The sequence below is a fragment of the Excalfactoria chinensis genome, chromosome 1, assembly GCF_039878825.1.
Source record: "Excalfactoria chinensis isolate bCotChi1 chromosome 1, bCotChi1.hap2, whole genome shotgun sequence".
Lineage (NCBI taxonomy): Eukaryota > Metazoa > Chordata > Aves > Galliformes > Phasianidae > Excalfactoria > Excalfactoria chinensis.
In genome coordinates this window covers 168,090,684-168,116,070 of record NC_092825.1, presented here as the reverse complement: position 1 = coordinate 168,116,070, position 25,387 = coordinate 168,090,684, and the positions used below count along the sequence as shown (strand labels likewise).

The 25,387-nt window shown below is 43.0% G+C and overlaps 1 protein-coding gene across 1 annotated transcript in view; it reads right to left on the bottom strand.

Moving 5' to 3' along the window:
- ARHGAP20 (Rho GTPase activating protein 20) overlaps nucleotides 1-25,387 on the bottom strand; it is a 60,877-nt gene that overhangs the window by 29,428 nt on the left and 6,062 nt on the right. Inside the window, exons 2-3 of the mRNA XM_072326605.1 lie at nucleotides 21,470-21,558; nucleotides 4,460-4,630 (exon numbers count right to left, since the gene is read on the bottom strand). Of these exons, the coding sequence (XP_072182706.1) occupies nucleotides 4,460-4,630; nucleotides 21,470-21,558 (260 nt within the window). The remainder of the gene's footprint in view (nucleotides 1-4,459; nucleotides 4,631-21,469; nucleotides 21,559-25,387) is intronic.

The following is a 25,387-nucleotide window of genomic DNA, read 5'->3' as shown; positions in this document are numbered from 1 at the left end:
GCCTGCTGTGCTAACAGGGAAAGGCTGAAGAAGAAATGGCCCTTCCCTGAAGGCCCTTCTAATCCGAGGACTGCAAACAAGAGCATGTCAGCTCATCACGCTATTGCAAATGTGGATGGGGACAGTGCCAGGCAGCATGGTGATTAGTGCTCTATAAATAAATATGCCAGGTAAGCACTTTGTTAGGGCTCTGGTACACAAAGACTACCTTCTCAGAGATTAGTCTCGTTTACAAGGTATTTGATTAGAACAGACTGAACTAATGCAGTCTGAAGCATGAAAATACTTGGAGTTTGCAGCTTTAAAGAGGGCTGAGATGAACATGCAGTACCTCAGTTGGTCCAGCTGACATTGTGCTGACAGGTATCTCTGAACAGAGCACTGCTGATAGCCCTGCTACATTCATAGTGCTGGGAAAGAAAAGACCTCCAATATACACCACAACAAAAAGATGTACTTGAATGAGCACAGTGTAAAATACTGTAAAATACCATCTCAAGTTCTTGCATTTTTTAAGCCATATCGTAGTGTTTCCTGCCAGCTGAACATTTCAGTTCTCTTTAAGCTATTACACTTTATTACCCTGCCCAAAAGAAGCTTAGAACATTTCAATGTGCTCATCATTGAGCCAATTTGTGATCTAACAGATAAGATGAATACAGAAAGGAGTGCATCAGACTGTCCACAGAATTAACTGTAAAAAATGGAGACTTACAGCCAAATATAGACATAAATTGTAGTGTAAATGTAAATAAATGGGTGCTTGGCCTGGCAGCACCATTAAGACTGGGGTTATGCTGGAGACAAGCCTACTGAGCTTCCCTTTCTCAATTCCTTTTCCCCAGTATTCAGTACAGTGAACTCTCTACTGGCTGCTTCACTTATTAGCATTTACAGTTCATAAAGCCAGGCCCCCGCAGTGCCAGCAGCAGGTGTTGGCAGGGTGAAGCACAGAGCTGCTCACCCCGTCGTTCCTGATGTATATCCTTACCCTATTTGCCATGCCTAGTCACAGCTCTCAGCTATCATCAGTATTCAAGTGGCCTGGTTTCTAGAGGCACTGAAACGGGAGCCTCCATTAACATCTAAAGGGCCTGAGGTATAATTTTATCCCCATCTGCCACATCCTTTCTGCAGTCCATGAGTTCTCAGTGTTGGTGAAAGGTGGGCTGGCTATTTAAGGGCCAAGGCATTACCTCTAGAAGTGAATTTATCATTACTGACAAAGGTAGAAGCACGGCTGAACACTGGAAAAATGGAAAGAGTATTTCATTTTTTTAAAGGTGATCTTTATCTAAGATAATTTTTTAAAGCAGTCCCGTAAAGATCAGGCAGATCCAATCTGCACTGAGATCAAAGAAAATTCATGCTCCTCAATGGTGGAGGTACCGATGTACCCTGAGTTGTCTTACCTCTGCAGAGCAAACTCAGTTCCTTTGGCTTTCTGTAAGTGGCAATTGGATACCTTGAGGCTGTTAACAGATGGAAGATTAACTTCTCACTAGATTTGCTAATCTTCTTAATAGGACTTTCTGACAAAAGCATTAATGGAACTAGTGGGCAATCGCTACCGTAATTCCACGTATTTACTCAACCATTAATTTCTATGTCCAGCCAAGTTCGGAAAATAACCCTAAAATGAATGTATTTATGTGTGTATGTGTTATGGAGAAGAAAGAGGAGGCCATTTCCTTCCCTTACAAAAGCTTATGTGAGAAACCTTGATCAGTGAACTGAAACGTCCTTGAAATATTTACTCTGCTGAATTAAAACACACACTCTCTGGAAGAAATCTAATCAGTAAATGGAAAACAGCATACAATTTTGCACTCTTAGTATAGGTTTAGTGAAAAAAATACCCAACCCTTTCAATCGATTAATGTATGACAATCCTCACACGAAGGCATTAAATGCAGAGACAGGAGATAGACAAGCACAGGGTATTAGTCTGATTTTTCACAAGCTGGGTTAATGGATGAACTGAAAAGATAACAGTCTGCATTTCAAAAATGATTATAAAGTACCAGGAAATGGACCGATAGGCACCTTGTCCAAAGGCACGCGAGATCAGCTGTGGAGAGGACTCGCCTCCCCACATTTCCATGGGAGAAATGCCAATTCATTCCTTTTAAGCAGGAGCTCAGTGCTGGGCAGGACTTTGCTCAGCCAGCTTAGAGGACACAAGATATCTGTTGCTTCTCTTTAGAAGAATGTATGCCCATTTGCCAATCACACAGAATCTAATTACACATGAGCTCCCTTGTGCAGGGACCAGCTACCTCCAGCTCAGCTGGCACTGACAGTGTTCAGAGCTGCACGTAAGAGCCATCTCTTAGATGTGTATAGGCTCCAAGTTGAAAAAACTGCCTAACGAAAACGGCAAATTTTTAGCACCTGCACATGGAATAACCCTGAAGTTAAGTCAGACTCAGCTGCATCATCAATTCTGTCTACACATTATCCTGGTGACCTTGTGGTCCGACTCTGTATCCATTATTGGAAAGTCAACAGCAATCCCTAGTTACGGCTGCAGAGCAGTATGTACCCCCTCAGGTTTTCCTCTAGGAATCAGCAATGGTATTTTAGTGTGTGGTACCTTTAAAAATGCTGATTTTCATACAGTGTTCATTAGTGACAGCTCTGATGCTTTAAAAAAAATGCTGTCAGGGAAGCTATAGAGAAAACATCCCAATGAGTTCTTTAAAATGCATGAATATAATTCAAAATACATGAAGCGATATCACTCCAAATACTATTTCTCCCCTTTTTTTTCCACATGCAGAAGCACAATTTGTTCTGTTCCAACTCCATCAAACACTGCAGACTCCTCACCACATTAAATCAAGTGCTGTAAGAGCTGTTATTACTCCCTGGGGACCGTATTTTGGAGCGGTGACACAGAGTAGGCCTTTCCAATGCCACTGGGAGCCAGCCAGCCCTGCAGGAACACAGCTCAGACTGGGGCTCAGCATGCTGACTGGAGGGACTCACCTCACCTGGCTTCAGCCTTCCACAGCTCAGGAGCTCACAGCTAAGGTGGTGAGATGATACCACTGAGCAGTCATTGGGACCACCCCCCTCTCCACTGCTGATGCTGTTTACTAAAGGGTTTGCCACAGGGAGGTGCTGGCTTTCCCCTGCTGACACAAAGGAACCTACAAACCCAGGTGAGTTGCGAATACTCATAAGCATTTGAAAGCTTAAACTGAGATGAATCCCAGCCTAAACACAACACAGTCACAAACAAAGGCAATAACATTTATATTACTGCTAGAGCAATAAGATGTCCTGTAAATATCTCAGTGTTCACACCCACCCTTAGCAGAGCATGTCTGGGTACAGTACTCTCCGTGTTGTCACACCACATAAGGTGAAGGAGTTCATCTGGGGGGTTGCGTTCACTGTGTGTGATTCAAACAGACACTGTTCAGATTTATACTGAAAACACAGATTTATTCTGGCTTTTCCCGGCAGCCTCTGAAACAACTGCTTAAGCAAAGAGACACATCGCAAAAGCCCAGGATTCACATTGAGATTACCCACCCTGTGAGACTACAAACAGTGCCTAACAGAGAATGAAGCTGTTTCAGGATCCTTTATGGTTATTTTCCCATAACAACAAGCGAAAGCACCCTCTAAAATTGCCTTAAACTACAAATGCTGCATGAAGCTGGCATGCTAGACGCAGCTTGTAAATCTGATTTAATTGTGAATGGTAGAGTGAACAATCAGAGCTTAGCAGCAAGCCTGACTGCACAGGAGCTCGGCCCAGACCATTGAGCACTGCTTCCCAGCCCCATGCTGCTCCTGGCACAGCACTGTGGTGCTGCCTATGACTTCTGTTCTTAGGCAGCTGCTTATCAGCTGCTTATCATCTTTCTTCTCAGAAAGAGTGGTGAGGCACAGGCTGATGAGGGAGGTGGTGGAATCACCATTCCCGGAGGTTTTCAAGAGAAGGGCGGATGTCACACTGAGTGACGTTGTCTAGAGTGGTCACAGGCATGGGTTGATGGTTGGACTAGATGATCTTAGTGGTCTTTCCAACCTTAAAATTTCCATGATCACTGGAGAGCATCAAAGCAGCTCCCAGGTAAGTGTGAAAGCCTGTAGCCTCTCTCCAACACAGCAACCCCATAGGACTGATGATGACTCTGAAGTAACTTTCAGTTCAAGGGATCCCAAGGGACACACTGAGCAGTGGTGAGTTTACAACACTCAGTTTGCAAGGCAGGGAATTTGATACAAGCAGTGTGTTCAAGAACATCTGCTACTGTGCTGTGCTGTGAACTCTATGGGTTCTAGGGTCTACAAAAGTGACTGCTGAGTTCAGACACCTAACTCATGTTGACCGAACAAAAAGCTGCTTGATGATTTAGGGGAGATTTACTACCAAAAAAGCATGAAGGAATTCCTCTACTGAGAAAAAGGGCTACTGTGTAGGAAGGCGTGCCATACTCACTTGGACTTGGCAACAACCAGAAGGTCTGTGAAGAGGAAGAGGTGTCGCTCCTGGGTCTGCAGGCCTGTCTTCAGCTGCACGTGGCCATCAAGGAGGAACGTCCTGTTGTGGCACATGAAGGACTGCACGAGGGGACATGCCTCTGGGCTGATGGGGGAGAAACAGCCTTCCCTGCAAAAGGAAACAGAGGGAATAAAGGAACCCAATTAACCCAGGTGTCAGTGAGTGAGGACTGGGCAGAGACTGTTCACACCCACTGCAAAAAGGTCATTTATTTGACCACGTTTCTGTAAAAGGTTAGAGGGACACTGAGGGCAATTCAGACGTTTGATTCTGACGTAAAACCTCCTGGGGACTGTCCTTGCTGACTCTAACAGCACAAGAACACTGACAGCCTTTATCAAATGACAATGATTAAAATACAGCCTTCTCCATGTTGTCTATTTGTATTAGACTCTCTTTGTTTGAATTCTTAGGGAAAACACTGCATCTTCTGAAGGCTCTCCATACACAGGGCTTCCTAGGAGCAGGTTGCAGGATTTCCCTGAGTGCATCTTTCCACTGGACAGACAGAGACGTGAATTCTCCCAGCAGATGTCAGAACCGAATCTGGGCTTCCTGCACTACGGTGTGCTTTACCTGAGGAACTTCTGGATTAAAGCCAGAACCCATCAGCATTTTTTCTCTAGATCTTGTAATCTGACTTTTTCAATTACTTGCATTCCCTAGAGGTCTTTCCAAATGAAACCCTTCCTTTTGGCTGAACAAACAGTTCTGTTTTTATTCAAATATATACTTCATATATTCTTCAACAAGCAAAAAGAAAAAGAAAAATCAAGCTAAATCTCGGTTGGATCGCCTTGGCAAGAAAAGCCTGAAGGGAGCAGCTTTGAGCTTACAGTTTATTCCTATACCCACTGGAATGAAAGACAAACACCTAATGGTTTTGTTGAGAGAAGAAATGGACATTACAAAGTGAAAGCCCCAAAACACACAGGAGGGATATGAAAGAAAACAAGAGTGAGCAGAGAAAATCTTCGAAGAAGATTACAAGCCTCCTTACACCTCCCTTACAGCCTGGCTGATTTCCCAGCCTCCTCTCCTTGCTGCCTGTAGCTGGATTACTCAGGAAATTATTTAGGAAATCCTGACAGCAGGGAGAGAAAGGATAAGCTCTCAGATTGGCCTACATTAGCAGGACACACTTTCACTGATCTGTAAGGGGCTGGTGAGCATCTTGGTTTTTCTGTTTTCCCCTCTCTGGTTGGGAGCCTGAATTTATGAAGGAATTCCTCAACTTAATTGACAGTTTCCCTCTTGTCTTTAATTACCTGCTCCTTTAGGGAAGAGAGAAAGAAGAAAAACATCTTTTAGATGAATAATGCAAACCAAGGTTATTTGATTGCTCTTAAGCAGAAGGGGTGCTCACGAGGGCAGGGGTTAAAAAACAGAGAGGAACTTTGGTCCAACACACTGGGTGTTGCTGACACACACTGTGTAAGCCACAACATGCCACCTGCATGAGAACTGACCAGTTCAGCAGTTCATTGGTGACTGGCAGAAATAGAGAAAGATGGCCAGTCCGCCGGTGCAGAAATCATGCCCGGTCTTTATCTCAAAGGTTAAGTGGAAAAATGACGATAGTCAGAACAAAACCTTTCATGTTCCACTGCTGCAACCAAACAACCACGAATGTTCATTAAACCATACTCAAATTCCTGCAGACTCAGCCTCGAATATTTCCATATAGGCAACTCAACTTGGATCATTCCTGTTCCCACATTTCACTGGCCTGGTTTGTCATCCCACGAACATGCCAAATTAAACTAAGCAAAACCTCTGTCACACAGATAAGTGAAGGAGGGTGTACGAGGTTTACTGATGCCAGCAAGGCTCAAACTTGGTTTCAGAAAAGGAAAATGCAATAATATAAATCAGCTATTTTAATGAAGTCCCTTTGACTCAGATCTTTAGTTCTTTCCACACATCTTGATCATCTGAACTCTAAACAGGACTGATGTGTTTTAATGGAGTTTACCTGACCAAAAAAAAAAAGCAAAATAAAACCAGGTGAAAATCTCTTCTTTCTCTGAAACAAAGCAGACAAAAATCAAAGCTATTTATTCAACCAGGCCTCCTAAAGCCTCACAGCTCAGGAACATGGGGGAAAATCAAAAGCATCCTTTTGATCCTCTCCATTGATGTTCCTTTTTTTCCATTTTTAAAAGACAAGAATGAAACACGAGTTTTGTTACGCTGAAGAAAATGCAGATAAGCTGTAACCTGAGGCACAGGGATTTATATGAAGTTCGGTTTTTAATGGCTTGCTGATTTTTCAGGCCATTAAATAGGCTTCATTTTAAAAAAAATGCTAAGCAGTCACATATACGCTCTTCAAAAATTCATTCAAATAGAATAATGCCAAAATCAGTGCTTATGCCAATCTGATTCATGACATCGTTAAAAAAGTATGCCGGTCATCTCGGGCCTTCTCAGAATTCTCTGCATTCTCCTAAATTCATTCTAAGATCAATACTTGTGGGACCCCACAAAGTAACACATTCCCAGTCTGTAAAGGAAAACGACCTTCATCCTCATTTGTTAAGAAGGGGCTGTGAGCTGATATCTGAAAGACGGGGTCATCCTGCGAAGTCAGCGGTCATGTTCTGCTTCATGTGGAAGCTAGGCTAACATCGGCACTTAGATGGCATTCCCCCTGCACCTGTCTAGCCTCAGTTGGGTATTTCTTCACAAAGGTACTATTTGAGGGTCTGAAATTTTCATGCCTGATTTTAACCAAGAAGTAAATTCTGTTATTTGAGGATATCTAGAGGGACCCCCAGCTTATTCGGGAATAGATTAAAATCATTCTGCAGCCTGGAATTAGTGAAAAGATAATTGAAGAGTTTTCTCTTGACATTTTCGGGGCCTAGTTTTCACACCTATTATTTTTCAAATTAATCAGAATAGGTATTTTGTGCCTTTTTTGTTTTTTTTTCCAAAGCACAGTGATTTAAAAGAACGCTTCAATTTTGTGGGTGTAACACATGAAGCTGAAAGCTCTCAGTAGTCAGCCAAACATCCCCGCTGCATCCAGCATGAAAGCAAACACATCCACGCTCACTCGGGCAATGCTGTGTTTACCAGCAACCACAAAAGAGCAAGCAGTGCTCCTTCTTCCCCCACTGAAACTTCCATGGGGTTTCTCAGAAAAACAGGTATCTGAACAACATGATCCCCAGTGTGTTTATTTTAATTCTTAGTGTGGTGGAGACGTCAGCTTAACTGTCTATTTGTAGTGAAAGCAATGGAAGAAATTATAGACACCCACAGAGATTTCAAGTCTATGTTAAGCTGTTATGAAATCAATGATACAAAGACCATGTATGCCAATGGGAAACTTCCCTCTGATTCCAGTGGATGACTTCACCCTATCTGTCATTTAGGGAAGCAATCTGTACCCCAATGTACCTAAGCTAGCATGAGCTATTGCAGGTTTCTCAGCTTCCTTACATTCTTTTCACACACTGCTTGTGCTCCATCCTAACCACACACCTTGTTCTCATTATTGTCCTCTGTTAGAACTTTTCTCAGCTGATGACAGCTTCAGCAGCTGCAGAAATCTATTTCCTCTAAAGACACAGTCTCAATGCTCTCTCCATGGCTGATTTCTATGGAGATAAAACAACATTCTGCTCTTTAACCTCTGAAGTCATAGAATCATGAAGACTGGAAAAGACCACTAAGATCTTCCAGTCCAACCATCAGCCCATCCCCACAACACCCACTAACCGCTTCCCTCAGTGCCGCATCTCACGGTTCTTGAACACATCCAGGGGCAGTGACTTCCCCACCTCCAGCCTGTGCCAGTGCCTCACTGCTCCTCCTGAGAAGAAACTGTTTCTGCTATCCAAATGGAACCTCCTCTGGTGCAATTTAAGGCCATTAAGTCTTGTCCTGTCACTCTTACCTGTGAGGAGAGGCTGACCCCCGCCTCACCACAACCTCCTTTCTGGCAGTTGTAGAGAGCAATAATGTCTCCCCTGGGACTCCTCCAGACTGAGCGATCTCAGAAGTCCTACACAGGAGGTAGGTGAGAAATGCAGTTTCATTAGCAGAGATGGGCAATGGCAGCTACACATTGGGCTGGAACACAAAGCAGTCCAGCCAGGTGAAACCCTGCCCAGCAGCTACGCCTACATCAGACATTTCCAAATTCCTCCTAGAGCGAACAGCTTAGCCTAGGCTCATTCCACACATAGGTATATCAAGTAAAATATTTTCCCACGTGCAATATTTGTGCCCATTCTGAAGCCCAGGTAAAGACTCAGTTCTTCCCAGTTCACTTGGCTCTTCCCAGTTTCATCCCTATGCCTGTAGAGCCTGCAGCTCATGGCATAAACCCAACTTCATTTTAGCCACAACTCTAACGTCTACTCCAAATTGCAGAGCCCACCAGGCAGAGCAGATGCCAGAGCTCACAGCATTCACAGACCACAGGATTATTCTGTTTATCTCAGGGTCATGCTTTGGATTGATTTAAAGAATCGGCAAATTATCTTTAGGAAAAAAATGCAGCAAATTAATTTTCAGCTTCTGCATTTACATTCTCTTCACTGAGTCAGAGTGCTGGATTGGAGCAACCCAGTGAGAGAAGCTGGAGCTCTTCACACCTTCCTAAGGCTGGGGTAAACAGTTATCTGCACAGTCAGAACTGTATGCAGCTCAGCCCACGTTTCAGATATCAGTCAGGGCCGACACGTGATTTGTGACCAGCAGAGACGTCCCTCAAAACAATTCTGGTCTAGAAAAATTAAATCCTATCACTTTCTTAATGGAGCTCACACTGGAGCTCAGCTACTGATATTTGCACTTTCTTTCTGTGTCTCCTTCTTTGACACTTAAGTTCATAAAATTTCCTGTCAGGAGAAAATTCCATGTCAGCTTAATAGATGTTTGCTTCATATTTTTGCTAATGACGCTGGCTTTGTTAACCGGAGCTTTGAAGCTAGGATTGTTTACTGGTGGAAATCATTTAATGCATAAGGTGTATTATGCACATTGTATGGTTAGAAGGTGTTCTGCATCCAAGATAACAAACTTATTACGGTATTATTAACTGGGTCTCTTCAGCCTGGAGAAGGTGCTGGGGTGCCTTACAGAGGCCTTCCAGTACCAGAAGGGGGCTTATAGGAAAGCTGGGGAGGGATTCTTTTAATGGCATGTAGTGTCAGGACAAGGAGAAATGGCTTTAAACTGGAGGAGGGTAGATTGAGACTAGATATTAGGAATAAATTCTTTACAGTGAAGGCGGTGAGACACTGGAACAGGCTGCCAAGAGGCATTGCGGATGCTCCCTCCCTGGAAGCACTGAAGGCCAGGTTGGATGGGGCTTTTAGCAACCTTATCAATTGGGAAGTGTCTCTTCCTATAGCAGAGGATTGGAACTAGATGACCTTAAAGGCCCCCTCCAATCCAACCCACTCTATAACTGTTCTTTAACTAATCACAAGATAATAGCTTCATGGTGGTGTGCAGTCCTGTTTTCTCTGAGATAAGGTGGGAATAAAACCCAGACCTGTAACACATCAGTAAGCACTGACCTGTGTCCCACAGCTGCTTAGAGTGCACTCAAGTGCAGTGTTAACATTTCAAGACTTCAACATCTACCTAATTTCATCATAAATGATAGTTTGGATGTGTGTCATACTGTATCCTCGCCAACCTGGCAGTATCACAGTAACCGATCATCACATTCTATGTGTGAAAAAGAGAAAAAAAAGCAAAAAATGCGGAGAAAGATTTTCTTATATACTGAAGCTTAGCAGCCATGCTTGGGACTGAATGCAAGACAACAGGAACAGTCCTGCTTATGCTCTTGATCAATGTAGCCTCTGTCATGCTGATAGCTTGTTAAGGCACATGGCTTGAAAGGAGTCCCTGGCCATACTAGAAAGGCTGGGGGCGCAACTGGTTTATCACAGCAGATCATCTGAACTCCATCAGCCAGGGACTGTGTCTTTGAAGAGCGTCTGTGGGACAATCAAAGCCCTGTGAAGGTACTTTATTATTTTCTCAAATCCAGCTGCAGGTGCAAAGAGGCAGAAACTGGGAAATATAACACACGGTTCTGCATGTTAACGCTGCCTTGCTGGAGGTGTCCTTGTGACACCGCTTCTAGTTTGGCACAAACCCATACCACTGCATGGAAGGAAGATGATGATGAAGGATGCCAGCAAGCAGGCCTGTCCACTGCTCTGCCTGTCCTGTCCCCAGCAGGATTCTTCTCGGCCACAGGCAATCCACAGGCTCAGAACCTTATTTAGACAGTTAGATTTTAAAGTAATGATCCATTGCATTTTTAAAGGTGCCAACCACATGCTGCCTTTCAGCCACAACCAGTGCATTGGAGAGCCACCCATATGCCCAGGATCTTCCACATGTCTTCCCACTTCAGCTTCTCACCATTTGGAGTCAGCTTTACATCTAAGCTTATGCAGCACCTTATTATAATAAATGGTAATTATACCTGGAGGGGGAAAGTAAGTACAAAAAGTATCAGCCTGGAGGGTAGGAGTGCTTTCCAGGAAGGTAGGTGATGGCTGACAGAAAATTAGGATGCTGCTGTAATCTCAAACTGACTACTTATAGAAGGGACTTGGACAGACAAGTATAAAACTCTCCTTAATCACACAGACTGCAAACCCATTTTCTGAAAACCTGCTGTCAACCTCATCCCTGTTCTGCTAAGGGCTTATTTTTCAGGATGCAGGGCAGGTCTGCTTGCTGACACCTATGGTAAAGCACACAGAGTTGAAGCAGCACTCTGTGAAAGCAGTACAGCATTCCAGAAATAGCAAGTCTATTTTCTGCAAGCACTCTATTGAAGTTCTCATAGGCCATTGCCATCACGTACAGTAGCTTTTGTACAGTGAAGCTAGTGAGATCTACTCAGGTTTTTAAAGAGCATTAGTTATTTTCTAAGTGCTAAAATGTCTGCTTCTATTTGCATAAATGTGCAACTGGTTGCAACTTCTTTACTGCTTTTCTGCTTCTCAAATTCAGTGGGCATATTATAATTCAAAATATATTGTGAAAATGTTCCAACTGAAATTATTCTAGAATTCTGAAAGTTGTTTCCTAAGCATCTGGAATCACGTTTGCATGATATTAAAATCTACTTCGAAGTAATAAAAGCTATCACAATGTATCGGCATGGTTTACACTGGTTGTTAGCGGTGCCAAAGCGTGTAAGGGCACTTTTCTACTGTAGTCTTCCAAAAATCAGTACACAACTACGACTTGCAGTAAAATATCAAATAGCTTTAGGGTAAGAAGCAGCATTTAAAAAATCCTCACACGTTTCAGAATGGAAGCTTGGCAGCTGATCAGAAAACAAACGGCACTTAAGTAATTCCTGCATAGCCAAAAGGACAATATTCCCTGCAGAGCAAACATGTATTACAGCGTGGTGGCTGGAGACAGGAAACACATCTGTGGTTTGGTTTACTTCCAGGCTTTTTAAAAATGATTTTATTTTAACAAACAGCTGCAAGGTGTTTACCCTGAACATTTAGCATAAGGGCAACATTCTCTACTGGTATAAAGTAGCACCACACGTTTCAGTCATACTTTGCCTATTTCCACCCAAAAAGAATTTAGTGAAGGTTAAGTAAACACCTAGTGAAAAGCTCTTGCTGTGTGGGTGTCCTCCAGTACTGCCGTATAGGCCAACTGGAGACCACCAAGTCTAAGGGGTTTTGGTCCAGCTCCTCCTGGGAGGGGGAGAAGTGCAAAGAAGGACATATCCTTGTGCAGAAGTCGATGAAACCTGTTTTGGCCTTGAGAAGAACTGATCCTTTTTTCCGCAGTGCACTCTCACTGTTTTGGAGTGTCTTATGGACTACAAGAAGCCTGGAGGAGTCTTTGCCACCTCCACACTGGCTCCTTTGAACCCATGCTATTGGCATATAGGAGAGCATTTTGGGGTTCCAGCTTTACCTGTGTCTCCCCAGATAGGTCCAGTATTATTTTAGTAGCCTGAAGGGATGAGGATTATGTCCTACCATAACATTTTGTAAAGCAGCAATCACAACTGGGACATTTAATCAACTTAATCACAATTGGGAAATTTAGAAGCTTAGCTCAACTCAGCTGATTGAGAGTTACATCAAGGATGAAATTAACCCTTCCTTCTAATGGGGGTTTCAAATCTCACAAAATGCACTGAAAGAGTTCAGCGGAGGTCATGCATTAGCCAGGAATTCTAGGCTATCAAAAATAGCCAGGAGATGCTGCAGAGCTCAGCAGAAACAAGCCCTGTCAAGCTGAGGTGTACATATGACAAGCTTGGTGTGAGCATCTTCAGAAATTCCTTCTGGCCCATCATTTATGGCTGTCAGTGAGCGCACATGTAAGTGTGTGCCTGCAGCTACTCCACTTCCACTATCTGCAGCTAACTGTTAGGTAGGAAGTAAATGAACAATAACAAGGCTACTGTGGGACTGTGCCCTTCTAACAGGGAAACAGAGGAGTTTCTAGGTGACTGCCTGAAGATTTATTGCCTGCCAGACACCTCATGCAATTACCAGGTAAGATCAGAAGGGTGGTTCTGGCTCTTTGAAAGCCCTGTTGCTCAGCAGTGATTTCCCTTTAGCCTCTGATTTTGCCATTCATCAGCAAGTGGTTCACCAAGGCTCTACCCCTCAGCTCATAACACATGTGGAGAGACCGCAGTTGCGCCACAACAAGCTTTAAGAGAAGCATTCAAAACAGTGCAAGACTTCAAAAAATGTGGCCAGGCAAAGCAGAGATGATTAGAATCCACCAGAAGCTGCTCTCTGGATGCCCTTTTCAGGAGAAACTTGCTGACGGTAAACAAAGTAATCACACACAAAATTACCCATAAACAGCTCAAGCACTGCCTTTACAAGATAAGCCCCCCTCCAAAGTGGTCCTTTGAGACCGCTTTCTTATTAGGGACAGTGCCTGTGTCAGATGGGTCTGTCACTTCACTGCACCTGTCCCGGCTCTAATGGGAACAAATCTGGCTTTGGTTTTCCTCAAGGGCTTTAATTCATGTTTTGATACTAGTACTGCAGCACAGGAATTATCCTATTACAGTGAAGAGATTATTTGGTATGCCTGCTGCTGCCAGTCCTTGAATGTGTGTGACCCAAATTCCTATGGACAGCCAGCAGCCACACCAGGGGCAGCCACACATACCTGTTTACCCCTTACAACTACCTGCCTGCATGTGCAAGAGGGTTTTGGTAGGTTAGTCAGAGAATTCTACCTCACTGGTGGCCTGTGATGAGGGAAAAAGATATTATAGGGCACTCCACATCCCCACACCTGATGGTAATAAGTAATTACATACGTGGGAAGCATACAACCACTCTGAGCTATGGATATGAAAGGCTGAACCTGGATATATCAGAGAGCCACGGGCAAAAAATAAAAATCCCAGGAACAGATACAGTAGTTGCATCACTCTTTTGGGAAGTGAAAGATGAGCTGCCTGAGGAAGGAAAGAACTGAACCTGGGCAATCCATTTCCAGTGAAGGAGCACAGGCTTCATGGCCAGAAGCTTAGCAAAGAGTAGAGGTGGTCAGTGAGGACCTGAATAGTGAACACGGTAGAAACATCCCTTGCCTTTGTCCAGGCAGGCTAAATGGGATCAGCAGAATGGCTGACGGGGCACCCCAGGGGACAATGTTCAGCTCTTTGGCATTGACCTGTTCAGTGCCATCAACTGTCATGCAGAAGCACAACTTCCTAGTATATGGAGAGCTTTCCTGTCAGCTGGTTAGTGCCTAAAGACCAGAGGCACTTGGGAAATCAGGCAGCCACCAAGGAGGTGTTTTTTAAGTGATGGCTTTAAATTCAGGTACCTAAATTATCCCCATGCCTTGCTCCTGAGGGCATTATCCCTCACTGGATCTAGCCCATGGTACTCAAACACTTCAGACACAAGGACAGAAGAAATCCAAAGATAGATTGTTATTCTTGCAGCGTGATTAAAAACTCACCCCCCAGCAGTTCTGTACACTATGAGAAAGCAATTGGAAGTGGAGAAGCAATGCTCTATCAGCCAGGAGGAGAGTTCAATGCATATTTAATGCTGGCCCTTGTCAGAGGTGAGAGCACCAGAGGCTGCACATCAGCCTGCACATCATTAGAGGCTTTCTGCTTGTTTACACAAGATAAACGGCCACAAAGAAGTCTGAGCAAGTCAGTCCTGTGATTTCCTCAGGTATGCTGCTGCCCAAACTGTTTGGCCAGACTGTCGTTTGGCAGAGATTTCATTGTCTAAAACCAGGGATACACAATGGCTGGACGAGGGCTGCATTTTGCCAGATCTCAAGGCTTAATCCAAAAAGCCCCTAAATGGGCCGAATCCAAAAGCAGACGTGGGCAGAGAGACATCTGGATGAGCACTCCTCCCGCTGAGCAGAGCCGCTCGCCTCCTTTGTCTTCAGACTGTCACAACTCCATCCAAAGGGGAATCAGCTCAAAGCACGGGTGTTAAACTATTAGTCATTTATTGTAAAATTAATCCCTCATTTAAACTCCAATCCTTCCAAAACCCTGCTTCCAAGCCTGCAGTCTTTTTTACCTTTACTCCCTTTCTTTTAATAAAAAGGCAGCAGATCTCTGAGAGCCCCTGCTCATTTCAATCTCCAGATGTACAAACATCGTTATAAGCCACTTTGTATGTAATAAATGAAGACCTGATGTGTTTTATCAAAAACAAACATATGCACACATACGCACACATGCTCACACAAAACAAAACAGAAAAAACAGCGGGGCTACAGGAATGCCAGTCTCGGAGTTAAAAGGCCATTTGAGGCCTCAGAAAGTTCACTTTGTTCCTTGTTAACAGTTAATAAAATTTTATCCCCGGCTATTACTACATAAAAATAACTTATTCATTCAAGCACATGGTTTAAAGAAACAACACTCCAGTGTAATAATTGGCTTAAATAACAGATGAATTAGAAATACTATAAAAATGACAACTAGTACATTCACAGAATCACAGAATCATAGAGTCACCAAGGTTGTAAATGACCTCCCAGATTATTCAGTCCAACTGTCCACCAACCACCGATATTTCCCACTAAACCATGTCCCTTATTACAACATCTAAATGTTTCTTGAACAGCTCCAGGGACGGTGACAACACCACATCCCTGGGCATTCTGTTCCTGTGCCTGACCACTCTTCCTGAGAAGAAATTTTTCCTGATGTCCCACCTGAACCTCCCCTGGCACAACTTGAGGGTATTCCCTCTAGTCCTATTGGTGGTTACAGGGGAGGAGAGAATGACCTACACATCCCCAAAACCTCATTTCAGGCAGCTGCAGAGAGCAGTAAGGTCTCCCCTGAGCCTGCTCTTCTCCAAACTAAACAACACCAGCTCCCTCACAGCTGCTCCCCATAAGCCTTGTGCTCCAGACCCCTCACCAGCTTTGTTGCCCTCCTCTAAACGCTCCAGAGCCTCAGTGTCTTTCTTGCAGTGAGGGTCCCAAAACTGGACACAGTAATCAAGGTGCAGCCTCACCAGAGCTGAGTACAGGGGATGATCCCTTCCCTGCTCCTTCTGGCTGCACTATTGCTGATACAAGCCAGGATGCCGTTGGCCATCTTGGCCACCTGAGCACACTGCTGGCTCGTGCTGAATAACATTATCATCATTATTTTAATTAAGCGTGATTAATTTAAAAAGGAAGAACAATCTGAAGCAAAATAGCTTTGTCTTTCCTAAACTTTTCACTGTATACAAATTCATGTTTCCTTGCCTTGCATATGGAAACAGGACATACTGATGGGAGAACTCTGGAGAAGTTCTCATTCAGAGAATTATGCTCATTCAGGTAAAGATAGAATGCTAAAGTATCAGAACTTTTCATGAAGCAGAAAATTTCGGAAAAAAAAATCCTATTCAGAAATGTTGAGATTTAATTTAATCTAAAAATTAAATACAGAAATAAAGGGCTCTTCATCTGCGCTGTTGGATGAGTCTTTGGGAATATGACTTTTGCTCCATCTTGATGACTAGAAACTTGGTTTCTAATGAAACTTGCTTGCAGTTCTCACAAAAAACAGAAGCTGTGAAGTTTCAGAACAGGCCCTCAGCCCAGCGGGCACCGTGCTGTTCCCAATCCTCCCCCTACACTGTTATTCAGGGGCTACATGGAAGCAAGTGCCCCAGGAGCTGAAGAGATGGCGGCTGCCTGGGGCCTCTTCCTGCCACAGCCCCTGAAGCAGAGAGGTGCTGAGCTTTACCAACCCAATGCACCTTGCAAAGATTGCAGAGGAAAAATTAATTGCTGCCATGGAAACGAGCGAAGAATGAGCAGAATGATTACAAGCGAAATACCTGCTTAACAAGTTAGTTACTCACAGTGAACTTATTCCGTTCCTATTCACAATCACATTTTTCTGAAACACCAAGCACTCATCTCCCCTGTGAAAAGGAGGCATTTAGGGCCTCCTGGCAATTTACATTTATTAGAAGTCTCTATTTTTGTCTTCAACCAGTCACATAGCTTGGATCATCCACATATCTTCTGACTAAGACCCTGAAAACACAATGTACAAGACTTCGGGAACACTTTGTATTTGACTTGAGCCAAGTGGAACGCATTACTAGATTACACATATGATCTTCGTTATCTGGGATATTTAGCATTTGGCACTGGCCCCTGGAAGATAACACACCACAGTCATCTACTGTGCATCAGGAGAAGAAAGAGCAGCTTCAACATGAGCAGCACAGCCCTGCTTCTATCTGCAGGACAGGAGAACACCCTTGGAGATTTCTGAAATACCCAGTCTATACCTTTAAATTCTTTGACTTTAAATCCAAATAATAAAACTGGGGAGGGCTGACTTTTTAGGTATTTCCTTTTCAGGTTCTGCAAAGGTTTGCTTGAAAAGCCATTAAAAACGATTCCTGATTTTATTTTAAAACCAGTCCTGCTTCTTGCTTATACCAAAATAATATCATAAAGACTCTTAACTCTGCAATAAAGAGTAGTTTAATTACTGATATTTTAATGTCTTTAGCGTGCAGAGGCACGTACCTATAAATGGTCATGAAGACTAAGCAATGTAAAATGACATTATTAAAGCATGTAAATAATTATAGTATTAAGCATGTAAAAATATCATTTTCAAAGATCTGGTGGGGGCGTGCAGGAGGAAAAGGAAAGCTGCCAGCAAAAGCAAGACAGAATTTGGCTGTCCTGTCAAGTATTCTCCATATGAACAGAAGTCCGCCAAAACAGAGCAGAAACTCGTTAGCTTGGGCTTTGTCACATGTGAAAACTATTTTGAAGGACAGCAGAACAAAGGCTGAAAATTTTGTTCGAAACAAGTCTCAATTATTAACGTCAGTTATTTTGAGGAGACAAGACCTGATGCTTAAATCAAGGTCTCAGACATTTCTGTTTCAAGCCCATAATTTGTCTTGCACCGAAGTATATCATTAAGTTGTGCAGGACATAAAGGAAAAAAAAAAGGGAAAATTACAACTGTGCAACAGGTCCAGGTCCAAATATAACCAACCCAAACCCTTTGCTGATTTCATGCATATTAATGTAGTTAACAATCAAACTTTCTGCATCTGAATATCAGCCAAGAAAAATACCAAAAGCTTACTCTTTCGGTGTGTTCTAGAATAACTCTGCTCAAATTGCTTCCAAAGAGGACATGTGATGATGTGAAACAGTCCTTGCATGCCTATTCATCACTGCTTTGTGAGGAAAGATAAACTATTCAGAAAAGAGGAAGAGAAGCAAAACCAGGAGGCAATGAATAGTCTGCATATTTTCATCTGTTGGAAGTAATGGCCTATATTCCACTAGAATATCTATACTATTTACTATCTTCCCTTGCTGTCTACAGATACACTTGAGTGAAACAGGGACCGCAGAGTGGTTGTACATCTGTACACCACTGTGCCATTCACAGTCATCTCAGAACCCCTCCATAGGCGAAGTGTCTTGGCCTTTTCCACGGCCAATGTGGCAAGGCAAGATCTGTAAGGAAGGCCTAACTTTCATAAAGCCAAGTGATATAGCTGAGGAAAAAGAAGACAAGCTTTTGAACACACAAGACTTTCCAATTTCCTTCTCTTTTAAGACTGAAGAAGAGCACAGAGGCACAAAACAGGGTCTGATTTTTCCAGCCTGATCAACTCATCTCACCTACATCCTCCTGCCGTAAGAGCTACAGTAACACAACCATTTAAAAAACTCAATCCTCTTAACGCTATAACAGCCATCTCCAGATGTCACAATGGTTTCTTTGAAAATTAATAAGCTCTAAACTGCCCAAAGGTACTTCTGTCCAAAATGGCTGCCACCACATTTTATGAAAATGCCCTCTATATAATCCAAGGACACCTGACATATAAAGCAGTGTAAAAATACAAGCTGACTTGTGCTTATATGTATTTCCTGCCCTTTTAAACTTTGCACTTGTTCGTTAATTTCAACAAATGTTGAGGTGAGCCAGCTGCTGAGGTGAGAGGATTCATATAAATCCCTCACAGATGTATGCTAACTTCAGATAGGAGTTTTATCATCTACAAGTCATTAATCAACCATTAACAAGTAAGTGTAATGGAGTCCCGCTCTTAAGGTTCACTGCCAGAGGAGAATAATGGATTTTGCAGTCTGGCTGTGTCTACAAGAGGGGGAACTAAGAGCTAAGACAGCTCTGAGATAAAACATTTGAAGGAGATTAGAAAGCACGGGAAGTCATTTTGTTGCTCTCTAGCTTGCCTTAAGAGAAAGCACTTCACAGGAGTTAAGCATTTACACAACAAACCAAGTGGAAAGTTCAAACTCATCCATCAGTTTAGTGATGAAGAGGAATGTATTTTGTGCAGCCAAACAAGGAAGTCAGGTATAGGTGAGAATTATTGCTCCTGTGAACAATAATAAACACTACATCATCAAGAGCGTTACTCTCTCACTGACGGGCTTTGAAGCTACAAAATCACCTGCTCTGGCCTCCAGGGTCTTCAGACTTCACCAAACACCTCTTGTTAAGGCCACAGACTTTACTTGGAAACAAGAGGAGCAGCTAAATCGCTGCATGCCCCAGACAGAGGACAGGCAGGGCTGCGGGCAGCACCTAACTTCTCTGGAAATGGCAGGATCAATCAGGCAAGGTGTTTCTCTTCCTGTAGAGCGAGGCAATATTTCCCGTTCTTCAGACCTCTCCACCATAAAGTTTCTGCCAACTGGCCTTATGAAAAGAAAAAAAAAATCCTTCTGCATGCTAAATCTGGATCTGGAAAGAATTCTGCCCTGGGCTATGCAAGCAAGACATACTTACACTTTAGAAACAGTGAAATATTCTTAGGTGAAAGTTACGTGGTGAGTATTATCCCACTCAGTGGCTCCTCCAGCTATGGCCAACCTCTGACACTTATAGAACAGACAATAAAGCAAGGACAACAAAAAAAGCAGAATTGAAGAAAAATGCCCATGTCTGAACCCAGCAGGCAAATGACAGAAGCTCTGACATATGAACTTTGAAAATAATACATTTTTTTAGTATTGAGGACCGAGTGTTAAGACAGTTCCAAGGCAAGACAATTGCCCTATTCCTGGAAGTGCTCAGGACGAGGTTGGATGGAGTTTTGCGCAACACTGGTCTACTGGAAACTATCCCTGTCTATGAAACTAATTAATCTTTAAGGCCCCTTCGAAGGCAAACCATTACATGGTTAATGATTCTATGACTCCAGGCTTATGAGAACACAGGTGTATAAATGGTAGGAAAATCTAACATCCAAGGGTGGAGGGCTTGCATCTCTTGCCTCCTGTACCCTCCAGGTATTGCTGCTCCTCATAGCCGTAGTCCATCTCTAATTTCAGAGTTTCAGTTATGAACGTGGGATCCATGCCCAAGAGGTGGTATCACAACTATGAGTGTAACTACAAATCCAATGAAATAGTAGTAAATGGAAAATAAGTAGGATAGTACAGACAATCAAAACGTTTCAGTAATCCCATGAAGGGGTTACAGAACACCAATTCCATTTATTTTAAAGACCAGGAAACAAAGTAAAAATGAGGCCGCAGAACAGATTTTACAGCCAGAACCAGAACACGCTGCTGGCTCTCAGCCCTAAGCTGAGGCCAGCAGACTACACAAAAAGGTGCAAACACCTTTAGAAATTCAGTTCTCAGCTTCCTCTTTCAAGTCACAGCCAGTAAAAAGACGTGCAAGTCGTTTCTACTCATTTTCCTTTCCTATTTTGCAACTCTGATGTTTCCACAAAATACTTCCACAAGCTTCTGAAATTCTGAGAGACGACAAATATGAAACCAGGTATTAGTTAGATCAAACACAGAAGACTTTCCAAAGCTCACATACTGATTATTTAACACAACACACTGTAGGAAAAAAAATATTCCTTACAAAGCCATACTTCATTTTTCATCAATAATGTTTCTTAGTAAAGAGCTCTACACAGCTGGAAGCATTAACAACCTACCAGATGGTTCACTTCTTGATAAACACTTATGTTTTGCAAGTTTAAAGTCTAATGAACTGTAGTGCAGGAAGATAAAAGTTATGTATGCAGAACGGTTCAAATGGCAGGTCAGGAGAGAAAGCTGGACAATGGAACCGCTCCATAGAAGTTCCCATTTCTATGGCAGCTTTACACTAGGGTGGGAAGGGAGGAGAAATGGCTGATCCTGGCCGAAGACACAGAAATGAAGCATTGAACACATCACATGTGCACACACTTACATGCTCTCTCTCACAAGTTGCTATGGTAGGAGGATAAGACAAGGCTGGGACTACCATATCCTGGACCACAGCATTCTCCTAGACCAGCATAGGCTTCCAGACCTCTAGAGAGAGTGCATAATAGCAGTCCATCACAGCTCAAAGTGATTTGTACAGTTCCACAATTACCATGCCTGAGTTATACCTGGTACAGCATGTACAGCCAGCAGAACTCACTGACTCACCTTGAGACAGATCTAGATCTGTTAAGTGCTTTGACGAAGATCAGGGATGGTGCAGACTGGCGTCTTTGGGCCAAACTCTTCATTTTTTGCTTGGAAAGAGAAACAAAAAGAAATTGTAGGTGAGATTTGGAATCATTACTGCGTGCATACAGACTTGTAGCAGCCAGACTCCAATTTCAGACCACAGGAAAAAGGGTGAGTTATCGCTATCAGAAACCTTGGGAGTGGAAAATGGTTGCAAAATGCCATATACTGAGAAAAATAGGAGCATGGCCTGAAAGCCAGTGATACAGAGAAGCTGACAATTAGCATCCATACAGAGATATCCGAAGTACTGCATACATAAAATAAACATCCAGAGCTTTTCCTCAATCATTTTTTGACCCTTAAGAATCTATTTTACTTTATATGTACTAAGCATCCAGATGATGGATCTAATTTCAAATACTCGATACATTTCTGTACCAGCCCTGCAATATATTTTCAATTAATGTTTGGATTTTACCCACCTAAGTTTATTGGGTTACATTTGTTTCCAAAATCTTTAGAACTCTGAAGAGGTATGAGCAAGTTCCTTCCCTATTGATCTGACTGGAACATTGCTCCTCTCTCTCAGTAGTCATTAAAGACGCTTTTCTCATTCCTGATCATGGCTGGGAGGGCAGGGCAGTTTTCAGAAGGCACGAGAGAACCGGGAGGGGATGGGCAAAAGGAAACACAGGGAAAGCAGCAGAAAGAAAAACCAACAACAAAGCATAGGTAAGAGATGGAAATGTCAATAGCTATCAAGGGAGCATGGATTCCCACTAAGTGAAGTCGAATACCACAATAAAAATACTGAGCAAATAGACAAAGCTGCTTTCCCTGGAGGCAGAAATTTTCAAAAGCATGTGCTGGAGACAGAAACACACATTTTGCTGCATAGAAACGTATTCATCACCACACTGCCTCCCTCCTGCAGCTAGAAATAGGACTATGGTGTACTGGCCTGAGCACTGGAGCTGCTGTAGGAAGCAGTGGTGCGGCCTGCTGCTGCCAAGGCGTGTGACCTCTGCCCTCACAGGCCCTCCATCAAAGCACAGTTGTTGCCTTATTTTGCTCAAATATTTTTCATAATAGACTGGTGAACAAGCAGAGGGGGCTGAGCTCCTCCTGAGACCTAGACAGAACATGTCCTGAGCTGGTCCTTCACATCAGCCTGCACACCACTGAGAGCACACAATCAGAGGAACCTCTGGCAGTCACTGCTCGCAGATAATTGCACAGCAAGATTTTCTTCCTTTATCCTAAATATAATCACTGAGTTCCAGGAACAGACATGTTCGGGAACAACTGGTTCTTCTGCCAATTTGTGCTCAGGATGTGGCACACATTTATTTGGGCATGTGCGTGGTTTGGTCCACTCTGAGAGGAGACACCCTACAGAACCACGTGCTTTACCTTTGACAAGTGTTTCTCTTTCACTCACTGCAGTGCATTTGTTATTGTCATTATTTGGTTCCCTATTTATGCAAGTACACTCATTTTGTTAGATCTGCAGTTACAGCTATTACACAACAGTAAATTCAACCACGTAATTTCAGTTCACCTTTAAAAATGATCTCACCTTGCTGTTTCTTTCATTAAGGCATAACCTTCTCAAGACAGATAAATTAGGTCTGGGACTATATAGATATCTTCTGTCCAACTGTAAATTAACTGAATAATAGCTTAATAGATTACTAATAGAATAAATCATACATTTTTCTAGTGAATGAAATCATTAGATCTCACTGCTGGCAAATCTGAGAAGCTGCTAGCATTTGACAAAGTATCTACAAATGAGAAGGCATAAAGAGATCTGTGTCTAATAGTCTACAGACAGCAAGCCACAGATTTTGCTCAACCATCAGGTTCTGTAGGAGTTTATATAAAGCATCAACTCCCAGTTACAAATGTACTGAAAGTCTCTTTTTGGGTAGGTGGCTTTCAGGGGGTGGTTTAAACTGGAGCATCTCATCTCCTGTGAACACAGTGGAGGTTTGGTGATGCTTCCAGAGAGAACTTAAATCCTTTGACTGGTCCGGTCTGAAAAGAAAGCCACTGAAAAAAAATGCAGTATTTTGAAATCATGGAAACATTTAGGTTGAAAAAGACCCCTAAGATCATCAACTCCAACCCTCACCTAACACTGCAGGTTCACCACTAAACCACATCTCTAAGCACTGTGTCCACATATCTCCTAAATACCTCCAGGAACGGCAATTCCAACACTTCCCTGGACAGCCCATCCCAATGCCTAGTCACCCTTTCTGTGAAGAAATCCTTCCTGACACCCAATCTAACCCTTCTTAGTGCAACTTGAGGCCATATCCTCACATCATAGGCTGTTTCCGCATGTATAAAGGCCCTGTCCTTGCATCCCAAATGTCTGTAAATTACGGCCACTCTTTTCACACTTGGGCTAGCAGCGCTGAATAGTGCCTTAATATCTGAGGACTAAGGACTACAGCGTGTTTGATTAGAGCTCAGGTGACTCAGGAGAGGGTCCCAGGGGACCTCAGGGCCTTTCCGGGCTTGCTGAGAGCAGGCCTGTCTAAGCAGGGCATCATGGCCCAGGACAGCGTTATTCCCAAGGAGAAGTTCCCAGAGCCTCTCTGAGCAGCCTCTTAATACAGATAGAGCTTACAGAAATATAGCTTTAAGATATGACAAAGATCACTGATGAGATTTGGTAAAGGAAAGTTTACAGAGCAAAAAATGAAGTGAGTCAGGTCAGCCACATGCAAATAAAAATGCTACACAGAGACATTAACAATAGACAGGAAGGGTCATTTTGTTTTTATTTTGCCATGTACAGAATCTGAGAAAATAAAAAACCATCACAATGACTTGATTTATTTTGAGGAGGAATAGGACAAATGCATTTTTGGCTAGGTTGGACCCACATGTCTGCTCCCCTCCATCTCCCTGCTCTTCCATGTGCAGGGATGTCACCCTGGCAGTGCAGAGAGGAGCAGACACATCCTGGACAGCTGCAGTGAAAGCAGATGTTTGGGAGCAAAAGGAGATGCAACAACCAAGAATCCAAGCATGGGACACAGAGAAGCATTTCATAATGTGTCCCAAAACACAACCTCCCATTTTTTCATGTAAATATTAGAAAGGTCAACACAGGGAGAAATCCTCATACTTGCTGGCTGAGTCACACCCATGTGAAATGTATCATAAAATCAGTATCCATAATTAATGTTTACAGTATGCCAGATGCAAAGATTACCATCTTGTATCAGTCAGGACAAACTAGAGTTATCTTTGCCTTCCTTGCTTTCAAAAGCCTCAGTTCCCTACCTCCTCCCTTCCAGTTCAGGTTTAACTTCATACTTTCTGCATTTCTGGTGGTGGCTGCCTTCCTTTCTTTCTTGACAGAAACAAAAAGGGTTGTTTCTGTAGTTGAATTGGGAATCCAACAACATTTCAGTGTTTGGCCAGTTGCTCATCTGGTATAAACACATGTAGGGCTATAGATCTCAAAAGAATGAACTTCCAGCAGATAACGATCAGACCTGCACTCTGAACCACTATTTTGTAAACTGAGGGGGTAGGTGGTTTGCGAGCAGATCAGCCCACCATGCTGAGGATAGTAACCCTGCAAAACAGTACTAAAAATATGCTGTGGCTCTTCTTGAATCAGAGTCTTAACCAAGAGCAGAGTTAGAGTACAGTTTTGAGAAGTAGTTCACAAGTCTGTGACTGTATGAACAATCTGCTTCCGACTGCCCACATTCAGCTAATTTGGCTAGTGGTTGAAGTGGGTATTGATACTACGGTAAATTATTATATTGGAGTTAAGAAAATCATTCCCATTCCTTCTCCTCCAATAGATAAATAAATAAATAAAAGGGAAGCAGCAACATCTGCATGAGATCCTTAAGAAAC